The sequence below is a fragment of the Cyprinodon tularosa genome, unplaced genomic scaffold (genome assembly GCF_016077235.1).
Source record: "Cyprinodon tularosa strain WSP-4 unplaced genomic scaffold, ASM1607723v1 ctg567, whole genome shotgun sequence".
NCBI lineage: Eukaryota > Metazoa > Chordata > Actinopteri > Cyprinodontiformes > Cyprinodontidae > Cyprinodon > Cyprinodon tularosa.
This window is the reverse complement of record NW_024039304.1, coordinates 268,159-290,366: the sequence shown is the minus strand read 5'-3', so window position 1 is coordinate 290,366 and position 22,208 is coordinate 268,159. Positions and strand designations below refer to the sequence as shown.

At 37.0% G+C, this 22,208-nt stretch overlaps 2 protein-coding genes across 3 annotated transcripts in view; one reads left to right on the top strand and one right to left on the bottom strand.

Moving 5' to 3' along the window:
- gak (cyclin G associated kinase) overlaps nt 1-4,554 on the bottom strand; it is a 33,326-nt gene extending 28,772 nt beyond the window's left edge. For both annotated transcript variants that reach the window (XM_038305834.1, XM_038305835.1), the window contains exons 1-3: nt 4,191-4,554; nt 1,957-2,018; nt 513-572 (exon numbers count right to left, since the gene is read on the bottom strand). In XM_038305834.1, coding sequence (XP_038161762.1) covers nt 513-572; nt 1,957-2,018; nt 4,191-4,332 — 264 coding nt within the window. In that variant the 5' untranslated portion in view covers nt 4,333-4,554. The remainder of the gene's footprint in view (nt 1-512; nt 573-1,956; nt 2,019-4,190) is intronic.
- A 6,108-nt stretch (nt 4,555-10,662) lies between these two features.
- aacs (acetoacetyl-CoA synthetase) overlaps nt 10,663-22,208 on the top strand; it is a 55,076-nt gene continuing 43,530 nt past the window's right edge. The window contains exons 1-4 of the mRNA XM_038305833.1: nt 10,663-10,949; nt 15,545-15,648; nt 16,816-16,936; nt 18,730-18,843. Coding sequence (XP_038161761.1) covers nt 10,808-10,949; nt 15,545-15,648; nt 16,816-16,936; nt 18,730-18,843 — 481 coding nt within the window. The 5' untranslated portion in view covers nt 10,663-10,807. The remainder of the gene's footprint in view (nt 10,950-15,544; nt 15,649-16,815; nt 16,937-18,729; nt 18,844-22,208) is intronic.

The following is a 22,208-nucleotide window of genomic DNA, read 5'->3' as shown; positions in this document are numbered from 1 at the left end:
CAATCTGACAAGGGAGGTTACGACCCATCAGAACCACCTATCAACCATTAACACCCATCAGGTGACTTCCATGGCCAATCCAGTAGGAGGGATCACAGCCGCCTTTTGTTTTCCCATAATTCTTTTGTGCCACCTGCAGTATAGTAAGAACTGTGGAAGCCTCTTGAATGAGAAGCAAAATGTCTTCTGGAAAACTTTGAACCCAGATGCCTAAACTGAACTTTTCAAGCTTGACCATGGCCTGGATGACTGAGAACCATCATAGATATTCTGTTAGGCAGTTTTTCTAACACACCGAAGAACACTAGCCTGAAGAATTCACACTAACTACTAATAGTGTGTATTGACTAATGTTTGCCTATCAAATAAACTGCTGACTCAGCATAAACAGATTAGTACACACAAGTTCTTTTTAACTTGTTTCACGTGACGACATCTGCTCTAAACCAAAGAGTAAATAATATATATGATCAGAGAAAAAAAACAAGAAAGCAAAGGATGTTCAATCATACCATGAAGCAAACTTCCTGTATAATCTCCTTGTTCTTCTCCTCCTCATTGGACAGGAGCCTCTAAAACAAAATAAAAATAAACATTTAAGAAATGACTTGTCACTATAATGATCAGGGATTCATTCATTCATTCTGCATTAAGAGCTGCATCTTAAAGCATAAAGTCACATTACAGCTGAAAACATTTGCAGGCATCACATATACTGAGAAAACCATTGGAGAAAATAATCTGACATTACACATTGCAGGCACTGATCATTCATAGGATGAGTGGAAGTTAAAATGATGATCTTTGATAATTCTGTTAAGACTCATCAGCATAGAGGTTTGAGGAATTATGACATAGTAGTTTTTTTTATTGTATTAAGAGATGTTAGAGAAAATAATACAAAAGAAGCCAAAAAAGTGTTTTAAAGCAGTATGTGTCGCCCAACATGGGGAGCAAATGGCAGCAGGAAGGCTGAAAGTATCACACCCAAGGTGTTTGGTTTGATCATTTTAAAATGTCAAAGTCTGCCCACAGAGGAACAAGTTTAGAAATATTGGCAACAGATCTAAACATGGTGAGCAATGGGTTTAAAAAGTCCAAAAAAATAAAAAAATTATTATTATAAAAATGCCTGATTACTACAAGCTAAAATGTATCAACAAGTTTTAAACATCAGCTTTGCAATTGCTTTTTAAAAATAATAAAAACCTCTTTAACTACAGATATATGTAAGATCCTACCCCACCTAGTGTAAAGTCACCTATTCTCTAGATTGCTAAGTTTAAGGAGGCCTGGATCCACTGGCTAGAACTTACAAAAGCAGAAATTCATTGCATCCTCAACCAGTATTGCAACATTTAGTGAAATTACAAGTGTGTGGCAAAGAGAGGAGGTTCAAGAAAGACTAAATGTAGCAGGGGAGGGCGGGGGCTGGGGGGTAATGTGGGGCCGGTGTTTGTTCAAGGGGCAGAAAACAAAAACAAAAACAAAACATTCAGGCAATCATCCATTGTTTAATACATTAAGTAAACCGATTCCCTCCAGGGCTGAAGGTTTCAGACCCCTGATTAATCAGATGAAAATGTGATCCTATCTCAGCAGGGCTAAAGCTAAACATGACTAACCCTTAATAAACCATTGTTAAACTGAAAGAAATTATAATGATCCAGAGCAAAAACCAGTTAAATTTGTTCACCAGCGCATATCATCAAATGAAATTGATTTAGAAAGATGATTTAGAAAATTATCAGCCATCACAGGGGCCAGTTCCACTGTTGACCCCTGTCTAGCACCACAGGTGGTTAAAAACACTCAGTGGGCCAAAATGTTGATATTTTTCCTCTTCTTTTCCAGGTGTACACTTCACATACTGATCAGGAGTCTCTTTCTTTCTACAAGGTAAATCAAACACCAAATCAGTTTAAAACACAAAGCCTTACAGAAGGCTCCTCTTACCTTCAGAGCATAGTCTTTCCCACTGCTCATGTCCTGGGCTTCATACACAAAAGCAAATCCACCTAAAAGAAACAGGTAATTAGGCAAAAGTTTTTACATGTAAACAATATTCTAAATGGCAACTAAAAGGCATGACAAATAGGGTATTGTTATATGCAATCCTATATAACTACTGTCTAAAATAAACTTTGGGTGTTCAGGATTCATTTCCTCATGACATATTTTCAGTGTTAAAATATTGATTATTGAATAAGAAAAAATAAAACTAAGTTCACAGAGGGCTGAGTTAAAATTCTAGCATATAACCAGAGGAAGCACTCAGAGCTTCAGATACACTCTGCAAGTGACACAACAACCACGTTCTTATCTGCAGATTGCTGAGCCACCTAAAAGAGTAGTTTGAGCTTATGAAACTAAAACCAAATTCAGCAAACTTTCTGACTCCAGCTTTAGTCTTAAACCTTAAGAGTCTAAAATGGAAATATACATTTTCTCTTATAGAATGGTTGGTTCCAAGACGGTGGCAGAACCATTTTAAAATCAGTATAATCTCTCACAAAATGAAATTATTTGGACATGTTGCAATGTGATGCATAGAACGAGTTTGTGCAACATACTCTAGAGAAAATTTTTTGTGATTTGAATTCAGCCTAGTGTGCGTTAGAAGGCCGACAGTAAGCTTCAACAAAGACACCCCCAACAATCCAGTCCGAACACAGTAAAAGCACAATCACCATAGTGATGAGTAAATCAACTACCTGCCTTGCTCGGCAAAAACCAAAAGCATCTGCTCCCGTTCTCTAATTGTTAACGATTTATTTACCAAAGGATGGCTGCTCAGGTGTGTTTAAGATGGATTAATTATCCCATTCCTGACCATGTTTGGGATTCAACTGAGTAACCTGATAGTCACACACAGACACACACCTTTCATCCGCATGTGGGGGACATTCCAGCCTCAGTTGATTTCTGAACCCAAGACTAAAAAAATTGCAGTTTAATGTAGCATGAAGAGCATTAAACCAGTCCATTATTAAATCATTTTTTAGTAGTGGGTTTAAAGCATGAAGCTATAAACATGATACTTTGTAGAAGAGAGTGAGAAAGAAACCTGAAATTTGAACTTATCTTTTGAATCTGCCTGGTTGAAATGTAATAAAATATATTTAGGTTCCTGACAAAAATACAATAAACAAACTTGCAGGTGAGAAAGAAAAGTGAGAAGGTATGAGTAGTTTATTATATAAGCAAATCAAAAAGCACAGTACAAAAATAACAAAGAAACCTTTCAAAGAGCAAGATGGGGTAAATGTAAAATGATCCTCTTCCTTTGGTTTAGTTAGTCTTCTTTTAACCTCTGAAGGGACATCTAAGATGGGTTAATACTGGTGAGCAAGCCGATAGTACAGAAGAGAAAGATGACTTTCTAACAATATTGTTGTCATTTCTCTTCCATCTACATTTCATGTCTTTTTTTTCCATATCAAAGTAAAATTATTTCATTCAGTGGATTTTTTATGTTTCATTTTACAAAGCAACGAGAATCTTTATTTTTCCTTTTCTACTATAATTTAACAGGGACTACTGTTAAATTACAAATAACAAATAATTGTCTCTATGAATATAATTAATTTACTATGTTCATTCCATACAGGAAATGACAGCATTCAGCAGGTGCTACAGGCAACTTTTTTCTTTTTTAACTGAATTACAATTTAAATTAGTTTTCATTTTTTAGTAGTATAGACAGCACTGCTCCTTTGTAGATCAGAAAATTATTTATATACGTACACTTTTTACTAACTTTACATAAAATACATATTTTTACATCAGACATGCCTCTATCTGAAGTAGACAGGGATAAGCAGACCAATGCAAGGCCTGAATGAAAAGCATTTATTCTTAGTTTTATTCATTTATTCTATCTTTGCGTTTGTCCTGATGCAGATGCAACGCAAACATCTCTCTCTTAATCTGAGGTCATATGAGTGTCTATCCAGTAAATATCAGCAGCTGATTTAGTTTTTTTCTAAATAGATAAATTATGTCATCAGACGTGATTTCAATAACATTTTCAGATGATAAGATTAGTAGAAACCAGATCATCACCTGCTGTTAGCTAGGCTAGCCGTTTGCTAGCCAACGCAACGGACGTTGTTAGCTAGCTCAGCTACCTAGCATCCATGTTTACAAGCCGTGACAGTCTGTTCTGTGGCTGCGGAACACTTTCTCACCTTCAGCGATCACCCGTTTGATTCTCAGTTTCATGTCACCGAGTTCAACAACTTGTCCAACGAAGTCATTCTGGTCCCGGCTGGCCCCTCCGGACGAGCCGGGCCCGGCTAAGAAATCCAGTGCTGACTGAAACAGGGACATTTTTTTTTTTACTATCCGGCGTCAGTTTTCAGTCCGCCTCTTATCCAGTAAATTAGGAGCCAAACTCCCCGCTGGTCCGACGAAATTACTCTCCAGCAACCTTTTCGGTTGATAAAATGTATTCTATTCATATAATGTTATCCCTTCATTCTAAGCTGACACCCTCTTCCTGCTGCTAAACTGACTAGGCAGCCATCAGCGGCACCGACTGCTTCCGTGAAGAGTAAATATGACGTCAGACATGACGTAGTCACGTGACCCATATAAAGCATAGCACAAAAAAAAAACACTAAAATAGAATTGAGCAACATACATATAAATATTTTTTTTTAATTGAACTAAACTCAACACAAAAAAACTACTTATTAGTCAGTCTTTCCCTAATAAAAGTTGAAAACCTAAATAATAAGATAAATAAAAACTGCTATCTTAAAAATAGAAATTAAAAAATGTTTGGCACTTAAAATCAGTGAATAAAATGAACTTGGATATATCTTTCTCAATCAATCACTTGATTAAAAATATCTCAATGTCTTTTTTTTTTTTTTACACATATTAAGTTGTGATGGGAGTGCTCAGTGGCGCAGTGGGTGGCACTGCTTCCTTGCAGCAAGGAGGTTCTGGGATTGATTCCCGGCCTGGGGTCTTTTTGCATGGAGTTTAGTTTGCATGTTCTCCCTGAGCATGCATGGGTTCTCTCCGGGTACTCTGGCTTCCTCCCACAGTCCAAAAACATGACTGTTAAGTGGCTTCTCTAAATTGTCCTTAGGTGCGAGTGTGTGCATTGTCTCTGTGTTGCCCTGTGATGGACCGGCAACCTGACCAGGATGTACCCCGCCTCTTGTCCATTGAGAGCTGGAGATAGGCACCATAGAGGCCAGTTCCTCTGTTGGCCTCTGTTTAGCACCACAGGTGGTTGTAAAACACTCAGAGGGCCAAAATGTTCATGTTTTTCACCCTTCTTTTCCAGATGTACATTACTGATCAGGAGTCTCTTTATTTTTTGAAAGAAAACTCTTAATTCATATAGTTGTATCTTTAGACCTCATAAACCATCACAAAGAAGGCTTCATTCTTTCATGTGATATTCAGTTACAGCTCCTATCCGTAACAGTTTACTTCAAAACAAACTCTTGGGTCTGTATACCATACACTGGCTTTAAAGTACAAGAGACAAAAGTCTGTATAATAGTACTATACTGCTGTGCTACAATATATATATATATATATATATATATATATAAACTCTCATGAAATAAAACATATTTCATGACATTATTTCGCATTAATGTATTTATGTGTATACTAAGAGTATTTAAACTTACGATGAACTGAGCAAATGCATCAATTAATGTGTTAGACGTAGTTGTTATTTGATCTAATAAAATTTTTTCTCAAAATTATTTATTTTATACTGGTCACAATCTGTTCTGTCAGATATACAAAAAGATACTGGGACTGTATGAATCAAAACATTAGTCAATGCCAAAATGCTGTAAAAATCCTAACAATCGTTTTAAATCATTCCAAATTAAAAACCTAAAATTTAAAAAGGTAGTCTTAACTTGTTTGAATATAAACCGGAACGTTCAAATGGAAATACTGGTATATCAAACTTAAATAGGACACATTTGGATTAATTTTAATAGTAAAGATAACGTTGAATTATACTGCCATCTAAAGGATAAATGACAGTAAAACCTTAACTAACTATTTGTTAGTCAGAGCATGGATGGATGTCCTCTCAGAGTGTACTTTGTTGCTTTAGTTGTGGCCTCCTGAAACTGAGTGTGAAACACAATCAAGCGTGACCAATCCAATTTATCATGAGATGTGTTTGGGCCAAAAAGGTCAATAAAACCCATTCTGCTTTGCATATAGTTCACCCAACCCTGTAAAACAAATGGATGCCTGATCAGATGACCATAAATAATGGAATGTGTTAAAAGCTGATTAAATGGTTGGTAGAAGAAAACACAAGCATCAAGCATTTTAAAAGGAACATATCTTGGAAGCTGGAAGGGCTCTTTACTTAATTATCAAATTAAAACAGTGTAAAATAATCTGATAATTGAATTTAATAATTGAAGCAGGATTAACACCATATTTCACATGTGTATAAATGTTTTTATTCAATGACACAAAAAAACAAATACATTGTTGAAGTTGTTAAAAATTAGCAACATCTGCTGAGTAGATATGATAGAGATCTAGAACCAAAAGATAATGCGGCTGCAGCAAAAGATACACTGTGGTTAGTAGCATTGGGGCTTTACATTAAGTACTTTACACAAAGAGACAAAAGCTGAACTACAACAATCGAGGCAGAGAGTTTCAGTCAGTTTAATGTACCCAGGCACCCTTGGGTTGTAGAAAAAAACTTAAGTAAAGGCAGTTTTTCTTCACATTAATGTGTGTCTATGGTGAACACGCATGACTGAAGAACACAGTAGTGTGTGTCTGTGACCACCATATATATATGTATATATATATATATATATATATATATATATATATATAGATATATATATATATATATATGTATATATATATAGAGATATATATATATAGATATATATATATAGAGAGAGAGATGTATATATATATACACTACCGTTCAAAAGTTTAGGGTCACATTGAAATTTTCTTATTTTTTAAGGAAAAGCACTGTACTTTTCAATGAAGATAACTTTAAACTAGTCTTAACTTTAAAGAAATACACTCTATACATTGCTAAGGTGGTAAATGACTATTCTAGCTGCAAATGTCTGGTTTTTGGTGCAATATCGACATAGGTGTATAAAGGCCCATTTCCAGGAACTATCAATCCAGTGTTCTAATGGTAGGATGTGTTTGCTCATTGACTCAGATGGCTAATTGATGATTAGAAAACCCTTGTGCAATCATGTTCACACATCTGAAAACAGTTTAGCTCGTTATAGAAGCTACAAAACTGACCTTCCTTTGAGCAGATTGAGTTTCTGGAGCATCACATTTGTGGGGTCAATTAAAGGAACATATCTTGGAAGCTGGAAGGGCTCTTTACTTAATTATCAAATTAAAACAGTGTAAAATAATATGATAATTTAATTTAATAATTAAAAGCTCAAAATTGCCAGAAAAAGAGAGCTTACATCTAAAATTCGACAGTCTATTCTTGTTCTTAGAAATGAAAGCTTTTCCATGTGAGAAATTGCTAAGAAATTAAAATTTCCTACAACGGTGTGTACTACTCCCTTCAGAGGACAGCACAAACAGGCTCTAACCAGAGTAGAAAAAGAAGTGGGAGGCCGCGTTGTACAACTGAGCAAGAAGATAAGTACATTAGAGTCTCTAGTTTGAGAAACAGACGCCTCACAGGTCCCCAACTGGCATCTTCATTAAATAGCACCCGCTAAACACCAGTGTCAACATCTACAGTGAAGAGGGGGCTGCGGGATTCTGGGCTTCAGGGCAGAGTGGCAAAGAAAAAGTCATATCTGAGACTGGCCAATAAAAGAAAAAGATTAAGATGGGCAAAAGAACATAGACATTAGACAGAGGAAGACTGGAAAAAAGTGTTTTGGACGGATGAATCCAAATTTGAGGTGTTTGGATCACAAAGAAGAACGTTTGTGAGACGCAGAACAAATGAAAAGATGCTGGAAGAATGCCTGACGCCATCTGTTAAGCATGGTGGAGGTAATGTGATGGTCTGGGGTTGCTTTGGTGCTGGTAAGGTGGGAGATTTGTACAGGGTAAAGGGGATTCTGAATAAGGAAGGCTATCACTCCTTTTTGCAACACATATATAAAGAGAGAAAAGAATTGGAAACAGTTTGTCATTGTGAAACAGCAGTTTGTTCTATCTGGTCCTTCAGGTTAAGCCAGGTTCTTGCCTTCAAAGGGAAAACATAAACAGCTTTAGTCTCTGAATCTAAGCATAGTTGTTATAAATACTGGAAGCGATTTCTCTCATTAGCCATAGTGTTCTCAAGATAATATACTCCTGAAATATGATTTGCCATATGTATATATGTAAGCTATTTTTCTAAAAATGTCATATTTCTCTGAATCTTCACTTTAGTTCTGATCAGTTTATTTTACTGTCCTGAAGAAAGCAATCCCCCCAGCATCATGCTGCCATCAAAATGTTTAATGTTGGGGATGCTGTGTCCAAGGTAATATCCAATTGTCATTTTATTTACTTTTTAGTAACCATATAGTATTAGTGTCCTACGTGGCTTGTACCTTCAAACCACTAAGTCAAATCCAGTTTTTTTAAACTGTTGCAGCATATACGGTAATCTTTCTACTTTTTCCCATCTGACTGATCAGAGCACCATCAGACATTTTGTAAAAATGTCTGATGGTGCTCTGGAGCAATTTCTTTTTGATCTAGTTAATCAAGTTTAACAATAAGAAAACAAGTTAAAGGGATTTTGTCTGTAGTTTGTCTGCAAATGGAGTATTGGAATTAAACAATATTCCACTAATGTGGCACAATTGCCACATTCCTGCAAACCCTCCCAGATGTAAACGTAACCTGTTAGGCCAACAAACCATAACATTCTTTTTTTTGTTTTTTCAAAGAGGCAAAAATTTCCATTGTAGCTCGGTAATTTCATTTTTAATTTATTATTAAGGCTTGTGTTGCAGATAAATGAACAATTTACCATTTATGTGTGTTTGGTTTTGCATTTCTTTATAACTAGATAAGAAATTAACTATAGCAGCAGGCTTTAATGACTCAAATCAATAGACCTAGGTATTTTTCTGCTCTCTGATTGGTCACACCCCTAACATCACCCCTCTACCCAGGTTTTTGATTGACAGGTGCAGTTCAAGCGCCTCTTGCAGCTTCCCATGTTAAAGAGTAAAGAGGCAACAGTCCAGTGTTTGAGGTACGCCTCCTGCATAGAGTGATCTGTCTGCTGATGTGGGACCAGTTCAGTAAGGACCAATCAAATAGTCCGGGGGAAGTTTCCCTCGCGCGCACCAGCGTGGATCCTCTTCCACGTTCACGTGTGAGTGACATTCAACATCTCTACTCCAGCCATTGAGGGTTAGTTACAGAAATATTTTTTAAAACGAAACCAATATTCTTTGAAAAGTGAGCAAAAGCACCTTACCAAATATCGAATAATAATAATAATAAATTTACAGTCACACTTAAAACAGAGTTTTAATAATATGTTGAAATCTTAAAGAAGCAATATGACGCTTGCATGCTGCTTAATTGATAAAAAAAACATTAAAAGATGATATAATTAAGAGATATAAAACCAGAAACTAATTCCCATAGTGCAACACTTTTTAAACACAATTAATTCATAACTTGTGATTGAAAAGTTGATAAAAAATAACAATAAGAAAGAAAAATAGTCTGAAATACCATACAAAAATCATTTGATACCTAAAAATAGGTAAATATATATCACAGTTATAACTAAAACATTTATATACTATTTTTGTTTGTCAAGAAAGCAAGAAGTACATATTTATCTGCTATCCAATAGATATAGTTTATTATAAGATTATTTTCTATATCAAAAGGAAACAGCATCTTAACATAGAAAAGGTAAATGAGTTTAGGGTATTGAACTTTAACCACGCAATTGCTAACCTATTATACTGTTACTATGTATATATATAAAATACATACCTCAGTACTATTTATACTGATTGATATTGCCATTCATTTTCTGTATTGTTTTTATAAAATACACAGTTTATCACTTTAACAACTGTATGCTTAAATCTGAATGTATGACTGGGTCATGCATGATTTGAAAGAGAAGTTTTTTTTTTCTTATATTGGTCCAAGCAATTAGGACATTATCTAACCTAAACTGAAATATAATATTTGTCTGTACTGGACTAAATTTTTATTGATAGCACTTTTCATATGACCTTGAAATACATATTTCTATATATTATATATTAATCTATCAAAATCCTGTATGATTTGTGAAGATATTTGAGAGCTGTACGAATAAATATAAATGAAACTAAAATGAAGTATATAGACACACGCCTTTTATTTATTACTTTTTCTTTGTTTTTCTTTTATTAAACAAGCCAAAGTTGACATGCAAATATGGATATACGTATAAGTAGGCAGACCTTTGCAAGATATTTTGATATAATCAGATTCAAACTCCTCATATCTTTTGTAATATGTCAATTTCACATTTTTCTACTGTAGAGAAATAGTTGCTTTAAACATTTCAGAATTCTATCCTTAATCAAGATATTACTAAACACTTTTCAACACTTTGGATCTTGAACACCCAACGCACCATGTGACGTCATGACGCCGGGGGATGGTCTTGTATCTTTCAACCACACCCCTTACGCATTGCCTTGCGCTGGATGTTATCTAGCTATCCCCATCCGCCTGCAGCCATTCAGAGCGGTGAAAACCTCCAGGAGCGGCTGGCTGGTAGCTTCCAGGGACTTTGACTGCTGCTGCTGCTGTGAAGCTGAGCGCTACAATGATGTCAGAAGACACGGAAGGAAAGAGCGAGAAAATAATGGATACGGAGAGCAAGGTGCTGTGGTACCCGGACTCCAAGAGGAACACACAGATGGACACGTTCAGGATACAGGTCAACTCAGACTACGGACTTAATCTGGGTGAGATTAAAGATCCACACTCATCATAGCAGGTGTGTCGGATTTCATTGAGCCTGTGAAGCTGCAACTGAGCTGCAGGAAATAATACCAGTTCCTCCGTCTGCTACTTGTTAGCTTTGATGATTTAATTTCATCCAGCATCTAAAGCTGCTTGTCATGGAGACGTGACTAAATTAGCAGCATCGGATGAATGTTGCTAAGCATGTCCTCCAGTCTGGATCAGCAGCTTGGCCTGATTGTCAAACCCATTAGAGAGAGATGGCCTGTTTCAGTCGATCCTGTTTAAAATGACTGAGGAATGCAGTAAAACTAGATTAAATGGAAACATGTCATCCAGGAACAACTGATACAGATTTAAACACCTAACCAAAGGCGTAGCCAGAAAATGTTTATTAGGGTGGCCAGGTAATGACTAGTGTACACTGAGGGGTGGCACAGGAACCTCAGGGTCAATCTACACTCTTCCAACAGGAAAATTAATGAGAAAAACATCCATATTTTCTAAATAAAGACAACCTATACTTTCCTACAGCCTTAACAAAAAAATAAGATGCATATATTTAAACATCCATGCTTTCTAGATAAAAGGTATGGTGGATAACTTCTTTTAGGTTTGAGTTCTGGGGCCAACGTCTTTTCCATTGTCTTTACTTTTATCAATAATCATTCTGGATTAAATGTATATTTACAAGTAATAATGTAGCTGCCATCAGAGTCAACTCATTTAAATATTTTAATATTTAGTTAAAACAAGAGTTAGCACCTACTAGTATTACAATTAAATGTTCATTCATAAATAAATAAATAACTTTCAGTTTATTTATGTCGTTTATGTACATTGGTTAAAAAGCATATTAAAATGTAAGGAGGAACCTATGTTTTTTGTTCCGCATGTCGTGTTGTTCACCATGGGAAAGATTGATGCACACAATTAAGACTGTTTTTGTGAGAAAAACTTTAAAAGTTATCTTTATTCCTTTGGAGTTTATGCGGCCAATGAGGTGCAACTTTTTTTTAACTTGTATTTATTTGTGTAAACCTTTATATTTGTTTTGAGCTAATTTGGGTTTCTGTTTCCCTTGACGGCATTTTTTGGGGCTTTATAAGACGTGTCCACAATAAATGGCTGTAAAAACCAAAAGAACGAAATTGAGCCTTGATTATCTCGAGAGCAGTAACAACTAATATCTACATAAATTGATTATTTGCTAAGTTTTTATTAAATAGTTATTTATCTATGATTTCTCTGAAGACTCTTAGATGACACATCATTTTCTTCTTACCCCATATAACACAAAATCTATTTCTGAAAAGAGCATGAAATCTGTATTTCTCATCTTTAATGTTAGTATTTTGATGTGCATAATTAACCACAGTGTTTTTGTTGTCAAGTAATTGCTAATGTATGAAAATTTAAAATGTTTGGAATATTCCACTTGAGAGTATTACTGCTGCCACCGTCTGTATTAGAGGGAAAAAAAATGGTAGGGGTGGCTACAGGGGTGGCCAATGATTGGCTAAGGGTGGCCCTGGCCCCCCATCTAGCTCCGCCTCTGCACCTAATCATGACACAGTTATTGGTAATGCTTTGTACTTTATAAATAGGTATTTAGGTTTTCTATTGTGTTCTTTTGCACCAAGTTTGCATCTGTGGAGTACAAAGGGGATGGAAAACACCCAATAGTTCCCTAATGATTTCTAAGAACCACTTATAAGAAATACATTAGTGAAATATAAGAATTGACTAAACTAAATCCTATCTATTGGCACTGGATGTTTGCTTGAAGCAGTCAATCATGCAAATGTGCCTGAAGTTGGTTTCAAATTGGGGTAATTCAAATGTTTCCTACCAGCCTTGTGATCAAATCAAATAACCATATATATATATATATATATATATATATATATATATATATATACACTCACCGGCCACTTTATTAGGTACCCCATGCTAGTAACGGGTTGGACCCCCTTTTGCCTTCAGAACTTCCTCAATTCTTCGTGGCATAGATTCAACAAGGTGCTGGAAGCATTCCTCAGGGAGTTTTGTCCATATTGACATGATGGCATCACACAGTTGCCGCAGATTTGTCGGCTGCACATCCATGATGCGAATCTCCCATTCCACCACATCCCAAAGATGCTCTACTGGATTGAGATCTGGTGACTGTGGAGGCCATTTGAGTACAGTGAACTCATTATCTTGTTCAAGAAGCCAGTCTGAGATGATTCCAGCTTTATGACATGGCGCATTATCCTGCTGAAAGTAGCCATCAGAAGTTGGGTACATTGTGGTCATAAAGGGATGGACATGGTCAGCAACAATACTCAGGTAGGCTGTGGCGTTGCAACGATGCTCAATTGGTACCAAGGGGCCCAAAGAGTGCCAAGAAAATATTCCCCACACCATGACACCACCACCACCAGCCTGAACCGTTGATACAAGGCAGGATGGATCCATGCTTTCATGTTGTAGGCGCCAAATTCTGACCCTACCATCCGAATGTCGCAGCAGAAATCGACTCATCAGACCGGCAACGTTTTCCCAATCTTCTATTGTCCAATTTCCATGAGCTTGTGCAAATTGTAGCCTCAGTTTCCTGTTCTTAGCTGAAAGGAGTGGCACCCGGTGTGGTCTTCTGCTGCTGTAGCCCATCTGCCTCAAAGTTCGATGTACTGTGCATTCAGAGATGCTCTTCTGCCCACCTTGGTTGTAACGAGTGGTTATTGGAGTCACTGTTGCCCTTCTATCAGCTCGAACCAGTCTGGCCATTCTCCTCTGACCTCTGGCATCAACAAGGCATTTCTGCCCACAGAACTGCCACTCACTGGATGGTTTTTCTTTTTCGGACCATTCTCTGTAAACCCTAGAGATGGTTGTGCGTGAAAATCCCAGTAGATCAGCAGTTTCTGAAATACTCAGACCAGCCCTTCTGGCACCAACAATCATGCCACGTTCAAAGTCACTCAAATCACCTTTCTTCCCCATACTGATGCTCGGTTTGAACTGCAGGAGATTGTCTTGACCATGTCTACATGCTTAAATGCACTGAGTTGCTGCCATGTGATTGGCTGCTTAGAAATTAAGTGTTAACGTGCAGTTGGACAGGTGTACCTAATAAAGTGGCCGGTGAGTGTATATATATATATATATATATATATATATATATATATCCATCCATCCATCTATTGATTGTCTGTTTGCTAGTGGCCACCTCCTTAGGGACATTGGGTGCAGGTCAACACAGAGGCAGGCACCTGATTAAAGCAAAATCTATTTCTGACTGTGTGAGGAGGGCAGAGTACCCAGAGAGAACCCACTCATGATCACGGAGACAGTGTAAACTACATTTAGATTAACTTGCGACTTGAATGTGAACCCAGGATCTTCTGCTACAAGGCAGCAGTGCTGAAAACTGCACCACACTATAAAGCTAGGTCCTGTTGACTCTTTAATTGAACTGCTAAAGATTTGCATCTCTTCAAGTTTTAGCTGCAAACACAAACATCCACAGCTTCCTTTAGTTAACATGTTGCTTTTTAAAGTTGAAAATGCAGAGAGAAACCTGGATAGTTTGTTTTAATAATGTTTTTTTCATGCTCATTACAATGAGAGGAGACATGATGTCAGAAGGTTCCTGTTCATTTGCTTCAGTTTGTGGAGGCAGTTCTCAATTTTGGTCATCATATTTCTTTTTAAGGGGCTTTGGAACTTCTTTTTTTCTCCTGTTAGTGTAGATCAGATGTAAGTGAGATTTATTTTCCTTACAAATATTTATCACAAAATATGTACTTCTATTAGACACATAAATTACCTACTAAATGCTTTAACCAGCAACAGATTGAGTACCAAAAGTCTATATGTAAATAAGGAACCCTAGCTTTTCAAAGAGCCATATTGGACCAACAAATCCAAATCTGTCTGGAGCTGCAAAAATGTAAAAGTCTTATATAAGCTTTGTATTGCAACATGCGCTCTGAGTGTGTTAGCCCACTATAAAAAAGGACTATAAAGGCTTAAATAAGCATTAATGATTAAATGTTTATCATGGAGCAAATGTCACATCATGTGACTACTCGGCTGTATGGTATTTGGTGCTTTAAGTTTAAACTCCATTACATTATTATTGTGTTAGGTTTTATTGCATTGATCAAATTATAGAAATACAATAAGGAAATCAGATTTTTTTTATTGTTCCTTTTATTTTGCGGGTTTTGGGGGAATAAATGTGATTAAATTCTTGATCTAATTGGTATATATCGATATGTATTTGTTGTTAAACCTTGAGTTTCAAACGTGACGTCAGTGAGGACTGTTTCAGGAAAGGTTTTCAGTAAATAAATAACATATGTAAGTTGTATGTATCTAAAAAGGATCAGTAGGAATTGCAGCAGCAAGGTTTCTTTGCTATATTCTTGCGCCATTACTTCACCAGGTAAACACAGATCCTACCATCCGTGTCATACAGGGGATTGTACTAAACAAACAGTATTAGAGTATTCTTTAATCTGTTTATTTAAAGTGTGTGAGCTGAACTAGGCTGACCCCTAAAGGACAGGTTTATATTAATATGTAAACATTTTCTCTCTTTCAGCGAACTACAATGATCTTTACCAGTGGTCTGTGGACTGTTATCCAGAGTTCTGGGCAGAGGTGTGGCGCTTCTGTGGATTCGTCAGTTCCAAACCATATGAGGAGGTCAGTGCAGCAGAAAAAGACGATCAAATATGAAGTCGATCCAAGATGTTTCAGATTCTACCTTGTTCAGAAAAAACAACATGTCATAAAGCTTTGCCCTAAAATATCTGTTGCAATACTTTAAAACAAGATTTAACAGATTTTTTTGTCGTAAAATGTAATTCAGATGGAATCTAGCTGTGGATGGTTTGTACCATCCATGTATTAGGGCGCTAAACATTTCTATATTCTGTAGGGCTGAAGCATTTAATAAGATAAATGGTGATTAATAAATTAATTTAGTAATCGCTTAATCGTTAACTTTGGTAGAGAGACTCTAAAACATGCCTTTAGCTGACCGATCGGGTTAGGTTAGTTTATCTTTTTCCTGTAATAAATTTCAATTCATTTATTCCTGGATTTAAGGAAAGATTTTTGTCTGTATTAACTCATTCTAGCCTGTAAAAATGGACAAGCTAGAATGACATTGTGTTTCCTGGACGGGGACGCCTTTTACAGCTGCTTTTTGTATCTCTGCTTCTGTCTCCTTGAACTCCAGTCGGCCTCGGCAGATGGCTGCTCACACTGAGCCTGGTTCTGCTGGAGGTTTCTTCCTGTTAAAAGGGAGTTTTTCCTCTCCACTGTCGCTACAAGTGAGGGATTGCATTCGAGTAGAAATCTTTGAATCAATTTGACTGTATGATCTGGTGAACTATAAAGTGCCTTGAGATGACATGTTTTGAATTGACACTATATAAAAACATTGAAATGAATTAAGGGTAGAGCTAATTTATTTTAAAGTATTCTTCTTTTCACCATTGCTGCCAATGATTTTAGTGTAACTAAGTTTCAGGATGCATGCCCTTCCTTAAGGCAATAAATGAGGTGTTGATCGACACACCTCTTTTATACACGTGTCTATCACTGTCTTCTTGACCACGTAGACGTGTGTGGGACACAGTGATTAAGTCAGGCCAGCAGTAGTGCGCTGTGGGCGGGGCTACTTCCTCGCTGGCGGCTTGTTTGGACTTTTAAAAAACTGAGCTGTTTTATAGGTAAATATTAAACGTGCCAAACCACATATTGTATTTTAAGGGGAGTTGTTGAGTACGAAAAACTGAACAGACTGAAATGATTCGCTTTTTGATTCCTTTTCCTTTGTGTCTTTCACGTTGGGGGGGTTTCCAGGTGGTGGACGTTTCCAAGCGGATCTCAGATGTTCCAGAGTGGTTTAAAGGAGCTCGACTCAACTACGCCGAGAACCTGCTTAAGCACGCTGATCAGGACAAAGTGGCTCTTTACTGTGCAAGTAGGTAGATGGAAAATGCTGTTTCATGGTAGATGGTTATTTTAGTCACATGATACGAGGGGTGTTCAATAAGTAACCCCTGACCCACTTCCAGTTGTCTTATCTAGCTGAAATTGTGGATGTGCAATCATTTATATCTATGTCGATTAAGTGGCAAATTACAGCTTTGAATTAATTGTGGTTTCTAATTTACAGGTGTTTCAACTGAGTGGAGTTTTTGTCTTTCAAAGGACGCACACCACGGGAGACTTTTAATAAAACGAAAGTAACTTATGGCGATCACCATAAGTTTTTTGGTGTGCGTCTTTTCGAATGCAAAATCCTGATCGCTGTTCGAAACTCAGCAGGTTCCATTTTAGCTCGGTTCAAACACCCGTAAATCAGAAACCACAATTAGTACAGAGCTGTATTATTCCACTTAAATCTATATGGATATAAATATGCACTACGACTTTATGGTCGTAGTGCATATTTTCTAATTATCTTATTTTAAGACTAAAAATACTAATTTCATTGGCAAACTATCTCATTTACCTTCTCAAATTAAGGCAGTGGTTCCCAAAGTGTGGGGCGCGCCCCCTAGGGGGGGCGCAATGCCATTGCAGGGGGGGCGCGGGAAGCGGTATGAGTGAAGAAAAAAAAAAAAAAAAAAAAAAAAAAACAGCGCTTGCTTGACTGAGCATAATGGACAGTTGTGACACTGCAACCCAGATTTGAGAAGATCTACAGCAAAAAGCAGGCTCATTACAGCCACTGAAAAGATGGGAGGATTAAAGTACAAAGAAAAAACTCTCAGGGAGCTGTTCAATGTTTTCACTCCATTTTGCACAGAGGCTTTTTTATGTATAGATTATAGCAAAGTTAAATATTGTTACAAATAAAAAAAATATATATGTTTAAAATAACACAGACAACAAAGAATCCTCTTCTAATCTACAGTATAGAACTATGAAAAAAATACAGTTACACAAAAGTGTTCCACTGTAAAGATGGTGTAGTTTGTTTTGTTGCAACCTGAAGTGTGAAATAAACTTCAGTGGAGTTTGAAAACAAAATATGTGTATAGATTTATTATATCTGGTTGAACGATGTGTGTGCCCAGTTGATTCTTTTTTTTTTTTTTTTTTGGGGTCGGGGGGTTATGGGGGGGGGGGGGGGGGGGGGGGGGGGGCGTGGACATCTTATTGTAATCCAAAGGGGGGCCCAGAAGAAAATCTTTGGGAACCACTGAATTAAGGGTAAATACACTTAATTTGCTTATTTCTAGATCGTTTTTCCAGTGGACTCCTGAACGCTGCTCGTATGAGCAGGAAAAAGATTGAGAGTGTAGAGGAAGACTTGGGTCATGGGGTGGGGAGTGTCTGACGTCACTTGGTAATTGAATTATCTGCTGCTCCCTTCTCTGCTAGTCAATGTCATATACTAATAGATAGGCCCTTTATTGGCGTCTGTTTGTGTGTGTGCTCTCTGGAGAGTGTCTTGCCTAAGGCCAGCATCCCTGGGGAACTGTAATGTAATTGTAGAAGTAGCCATTGATCAGAAAGCTGTGGAGCCTCTGTGAAAGTCAGGGAGGTGTCACTCAGACTACTGTCTGCTCTGATGTTCTTACAACTTAAACAGTCGCCTGCAGTTTGTTTGTCATGTTTTCACGTGTCGATGTTAGTTTAGATGTGACCTACGGGGGAGCAATATTCAACAGTAAATTATTCACAAACTCCAATTAAATTTGTAATAAAAATGTGTGCACTGTTCTGTTTCCCGTACTGATTCTGCCTTGTGTCTCTGTGCACCAGGAGAAGGGAACGAGGAGATCAGGAAGGTGACATTCGGGGAACTGAGGCGTGATGTGGCGTTGTTTGCTGCAGCCATGAGGAAGATGGGTATTCGGACTGGAGACAGGGTTGTAGGTAAGTTTTAGTGGAACAGGAACCCCAGCAACATGTGGAAGACATATTCTGCACAGCAGACAGAAGGGTACATCCTCTCCATGCTTTGCGTCATAGATTCATATTATAAAGCTTTTCTGCGTTGATGGAATGAGGGGCGGAGCTTTAGTACAAAAGAAAACCCTCAACAGATTTGGACATTTTAATGCCTAGATGCGCAAAGCTGGTGGAGAAATACCTTCAAAGACGTGATGAAATTGCAGCAAAATATTGATTTGGAAAGTATTCAATTAGCAGGGGGTTAAATTCAAACTTGCAATCACTCTTTAGTTTTCTTTTACTAATTAAATTAGATATACCTCTATACCAACTCTGACCTCTTCTCATATCCTTTCTCTCTGCAGCACGCTGCAGCAGGAGTTGGTTGTGTGTATTCCCTGGTAATGAGGGAAGGTTTTTTGGCGCAAGTTTCAGCTCTCCATGAATGTCACCGTTTATTTATTCAAAGTTGATATTTGTATAAGGAGGGGCGGCTGAGGCTGCATATTTTTCCTCAGCACCTCATGTTGTTTTATATTCATACCGATCCAATCATTTATAAAAGGGACGTCGAACACTTCAGCATGCCTCAGGATTAAAATGGATGTCGAAGCTTTCAGTTGCAAAAAGTTTGCTACATTTCAGGGGTTTTCAGTCCTAATAGTGAGTCCCTGGTGCGTCTGCTCTCACTGTGGTACAAACTTTTACATAAAGCTGAAGTTCAGCTTGATTTCTCGCATGCAGTTCTCCAGCCGACTAAAATTTTTTCCTGAAATCTGTTTTATTATTACAGAGTTATTCATGGATTCACAAATAAGCCATTTAAAGAAGTGTTTAACAAGTCTGCACTAATAATACACTTTACACAACTTGTAATAATGTAAGAGATGTAAGATGTAAGAGTCTGCAGAGATCCTTCATATGTTGGAGATGGATAGGGTTAGAGTTAGTGCTTTAACCTGTCTAACCGGCCATTAACAGCAGTTTCAATTGATTTGGGGTTTTTTGCATCAAATTTTAAAATGTTTAAATGTGTAAAAGTTATTTCTGTCTGCACATTTTCTTTTGTGCTCATTTTTCTCTAGTAATAAAATATTTTAAAAAGTTCTTTTTTTATATATATATACTTTACAGACATGAGTATACGTTAAATAATTGCACCTCTGTCAACCAGGAATATCCAGTTATCAATTACAAAACATGGATGAATGGCCAAACATTAATAATAATTTCATTATTATTAATGTTTTGCCCTCTGGTTTTCGTAATGTTGCTAATTAATGCGCACAGAGTTCCCAAAGAACCGTTTTGCAAGCTTGTGCAGAGAGCTAAAACAAGATATTTTTTCCAAAAGCTGTTTTCAAACCTTGGTGGAGCCGATAATAAACACACCAGCAGCATGTCTTAGGAGTTTTGTTTGGAGCTTTAGTAATACTGGTTTAAAAATGCCTTTCTACTGAAGTTAGCTGACTCATGTGCCTTCTTAGGTGATGGTGGATGTTGTAGTCCTTTAAAATCTGCTGAAAACAAGCTGCTATTATCAAATCATTTGTTCGGCTTAGTGGATGAAAGCTTCTTACTTTATGCTTAGTTTTAAGATGGACATCGAAGGGAATTCAAGAGCTAAAGCACTAAAGATTTCATTAGATAAAACGGGAAGCTTTGTGTGAAAAGAGGGTCTGAAAAAAAAAAACAGACCAAAAAGGAAAAGAAACCCTGGCTTATGCTTTGTTTTCCTCCATCTCAATAATTGTCCTCCCTTTAATGCATGTTGGACGCAGAGATGTCCTTGTCCTCAGATTGCATCTAAAATGTTTTGTCAATGTCCGCAGTCTAAAAGCTGTATAAGCACTTAGCTGATGAAATCAGCTTTGCTTTACAACAGAACACGTCCGACCGCGAGCATTTTTCATTCATACAGAGTTTAGTTTCCTTACTTTATGTTTGGATCAGATTTCATCCCTACATTAAATATTTGTTTGTTTTAAGAACCCCCTCACCATAATATTACATCTATAAATACAGATATTAATAGTTATCTAAAGTGTTTATGTTTTAAATAAGTGTGCGTGGCTAAACCATTAAGCCTCGCCCGTGCAGCATAGCAAAACGGTGATTCATCACAAAAAGCCACGAAGCCATCAAATAAGTTGTTGTAGCGAGATCATGATTCATGATGCAATTTTTCCTGGTCTATTGTATGCTGGTAATATATGACAGGAGCCGGTGTTGCAGGGCGGTGATCCGTCAGCCCAACGTGTCATCCCTACCGTAATGAGCTTCCTGGTTACAGCAGCAACCAGACGGCGCTGATAAGTCATGATTCATCACAAGTCGCCGTTCATTTGCTGTTTGCCTTTGACCGTTCGGATCACTTGGTTGGAACTACTGGCTGTGTTGTACTCTTAGTTGATCAGATTAGAGGTCTGTTATCAGTGAGACAGCCCTCTGTGTAAAGGTAGCGTGAGAGCTTCCATGTTGAGCATGAGTAATCTCATTTATTAGGCGATAAGGTTTGGATTCACTGAAATAAAACCTCAAGCAGATCAGAATGTGAAAGCCTGGATAAACATGTAATGTTGGAGAGTATTTAGGAGAGACTTGGTCCAACTGTAGGGAGATAAAGATAAACTTTAATTGCACAGGTTTTTATTATGGCAAGAATGTTTGATTGAGTGTCGTCTTTGTTTTCCATTAGGCAGCTGTCGGTTAACTTATTGCTTGTATAAACAAGGAAACGATTTGAATATTTCCTCTGGTCATTATTTCTCTTTTTTAATCAAAGGAACAAGCTATTGAGTTTTATTTTAAAATATGTTTGAAATAAAAAAACTAAACCGATCTCTTTTTTTCTCTAATCGAGATTCTGACTTAATTTATTCAGAGTTTCTGCGGGTCATTAAAAATCATTAAAGGTATTACATAGTTTTTTTTTTTATTAAGGCCTTAATTGGCATTAAAATTCATTAAATGTGTTTATTGTTGCATTTAAAAAAAACAATTTCGTCAGACATATTAAATCATGATATATTTACGTGGAACTGCTTCCGGTTAATTGCAAAGATGTATGTTCGGAAAAGAAGCTTGAGTCGGAGAAAAAGCTAGAGAATGGGGAAGAATGCCAATTTCAAGAAAAGTGGTTGGAAAACGAGGAATTCGGGGCATGGCTGCAGCCTGTTGATGGATACCTGTTGGTTGCATTAAAAGTATTTCTAAGAGCATTAAAAAGCATTAAATTAGAGTTATTCATTCCTGTATAAACCCTATTATTACAAATTACATGAATTTGACATATTTTCTCTGTACTCATCCTTGAAGCCACTTGTTGTAATATTTTAATCTGTTTT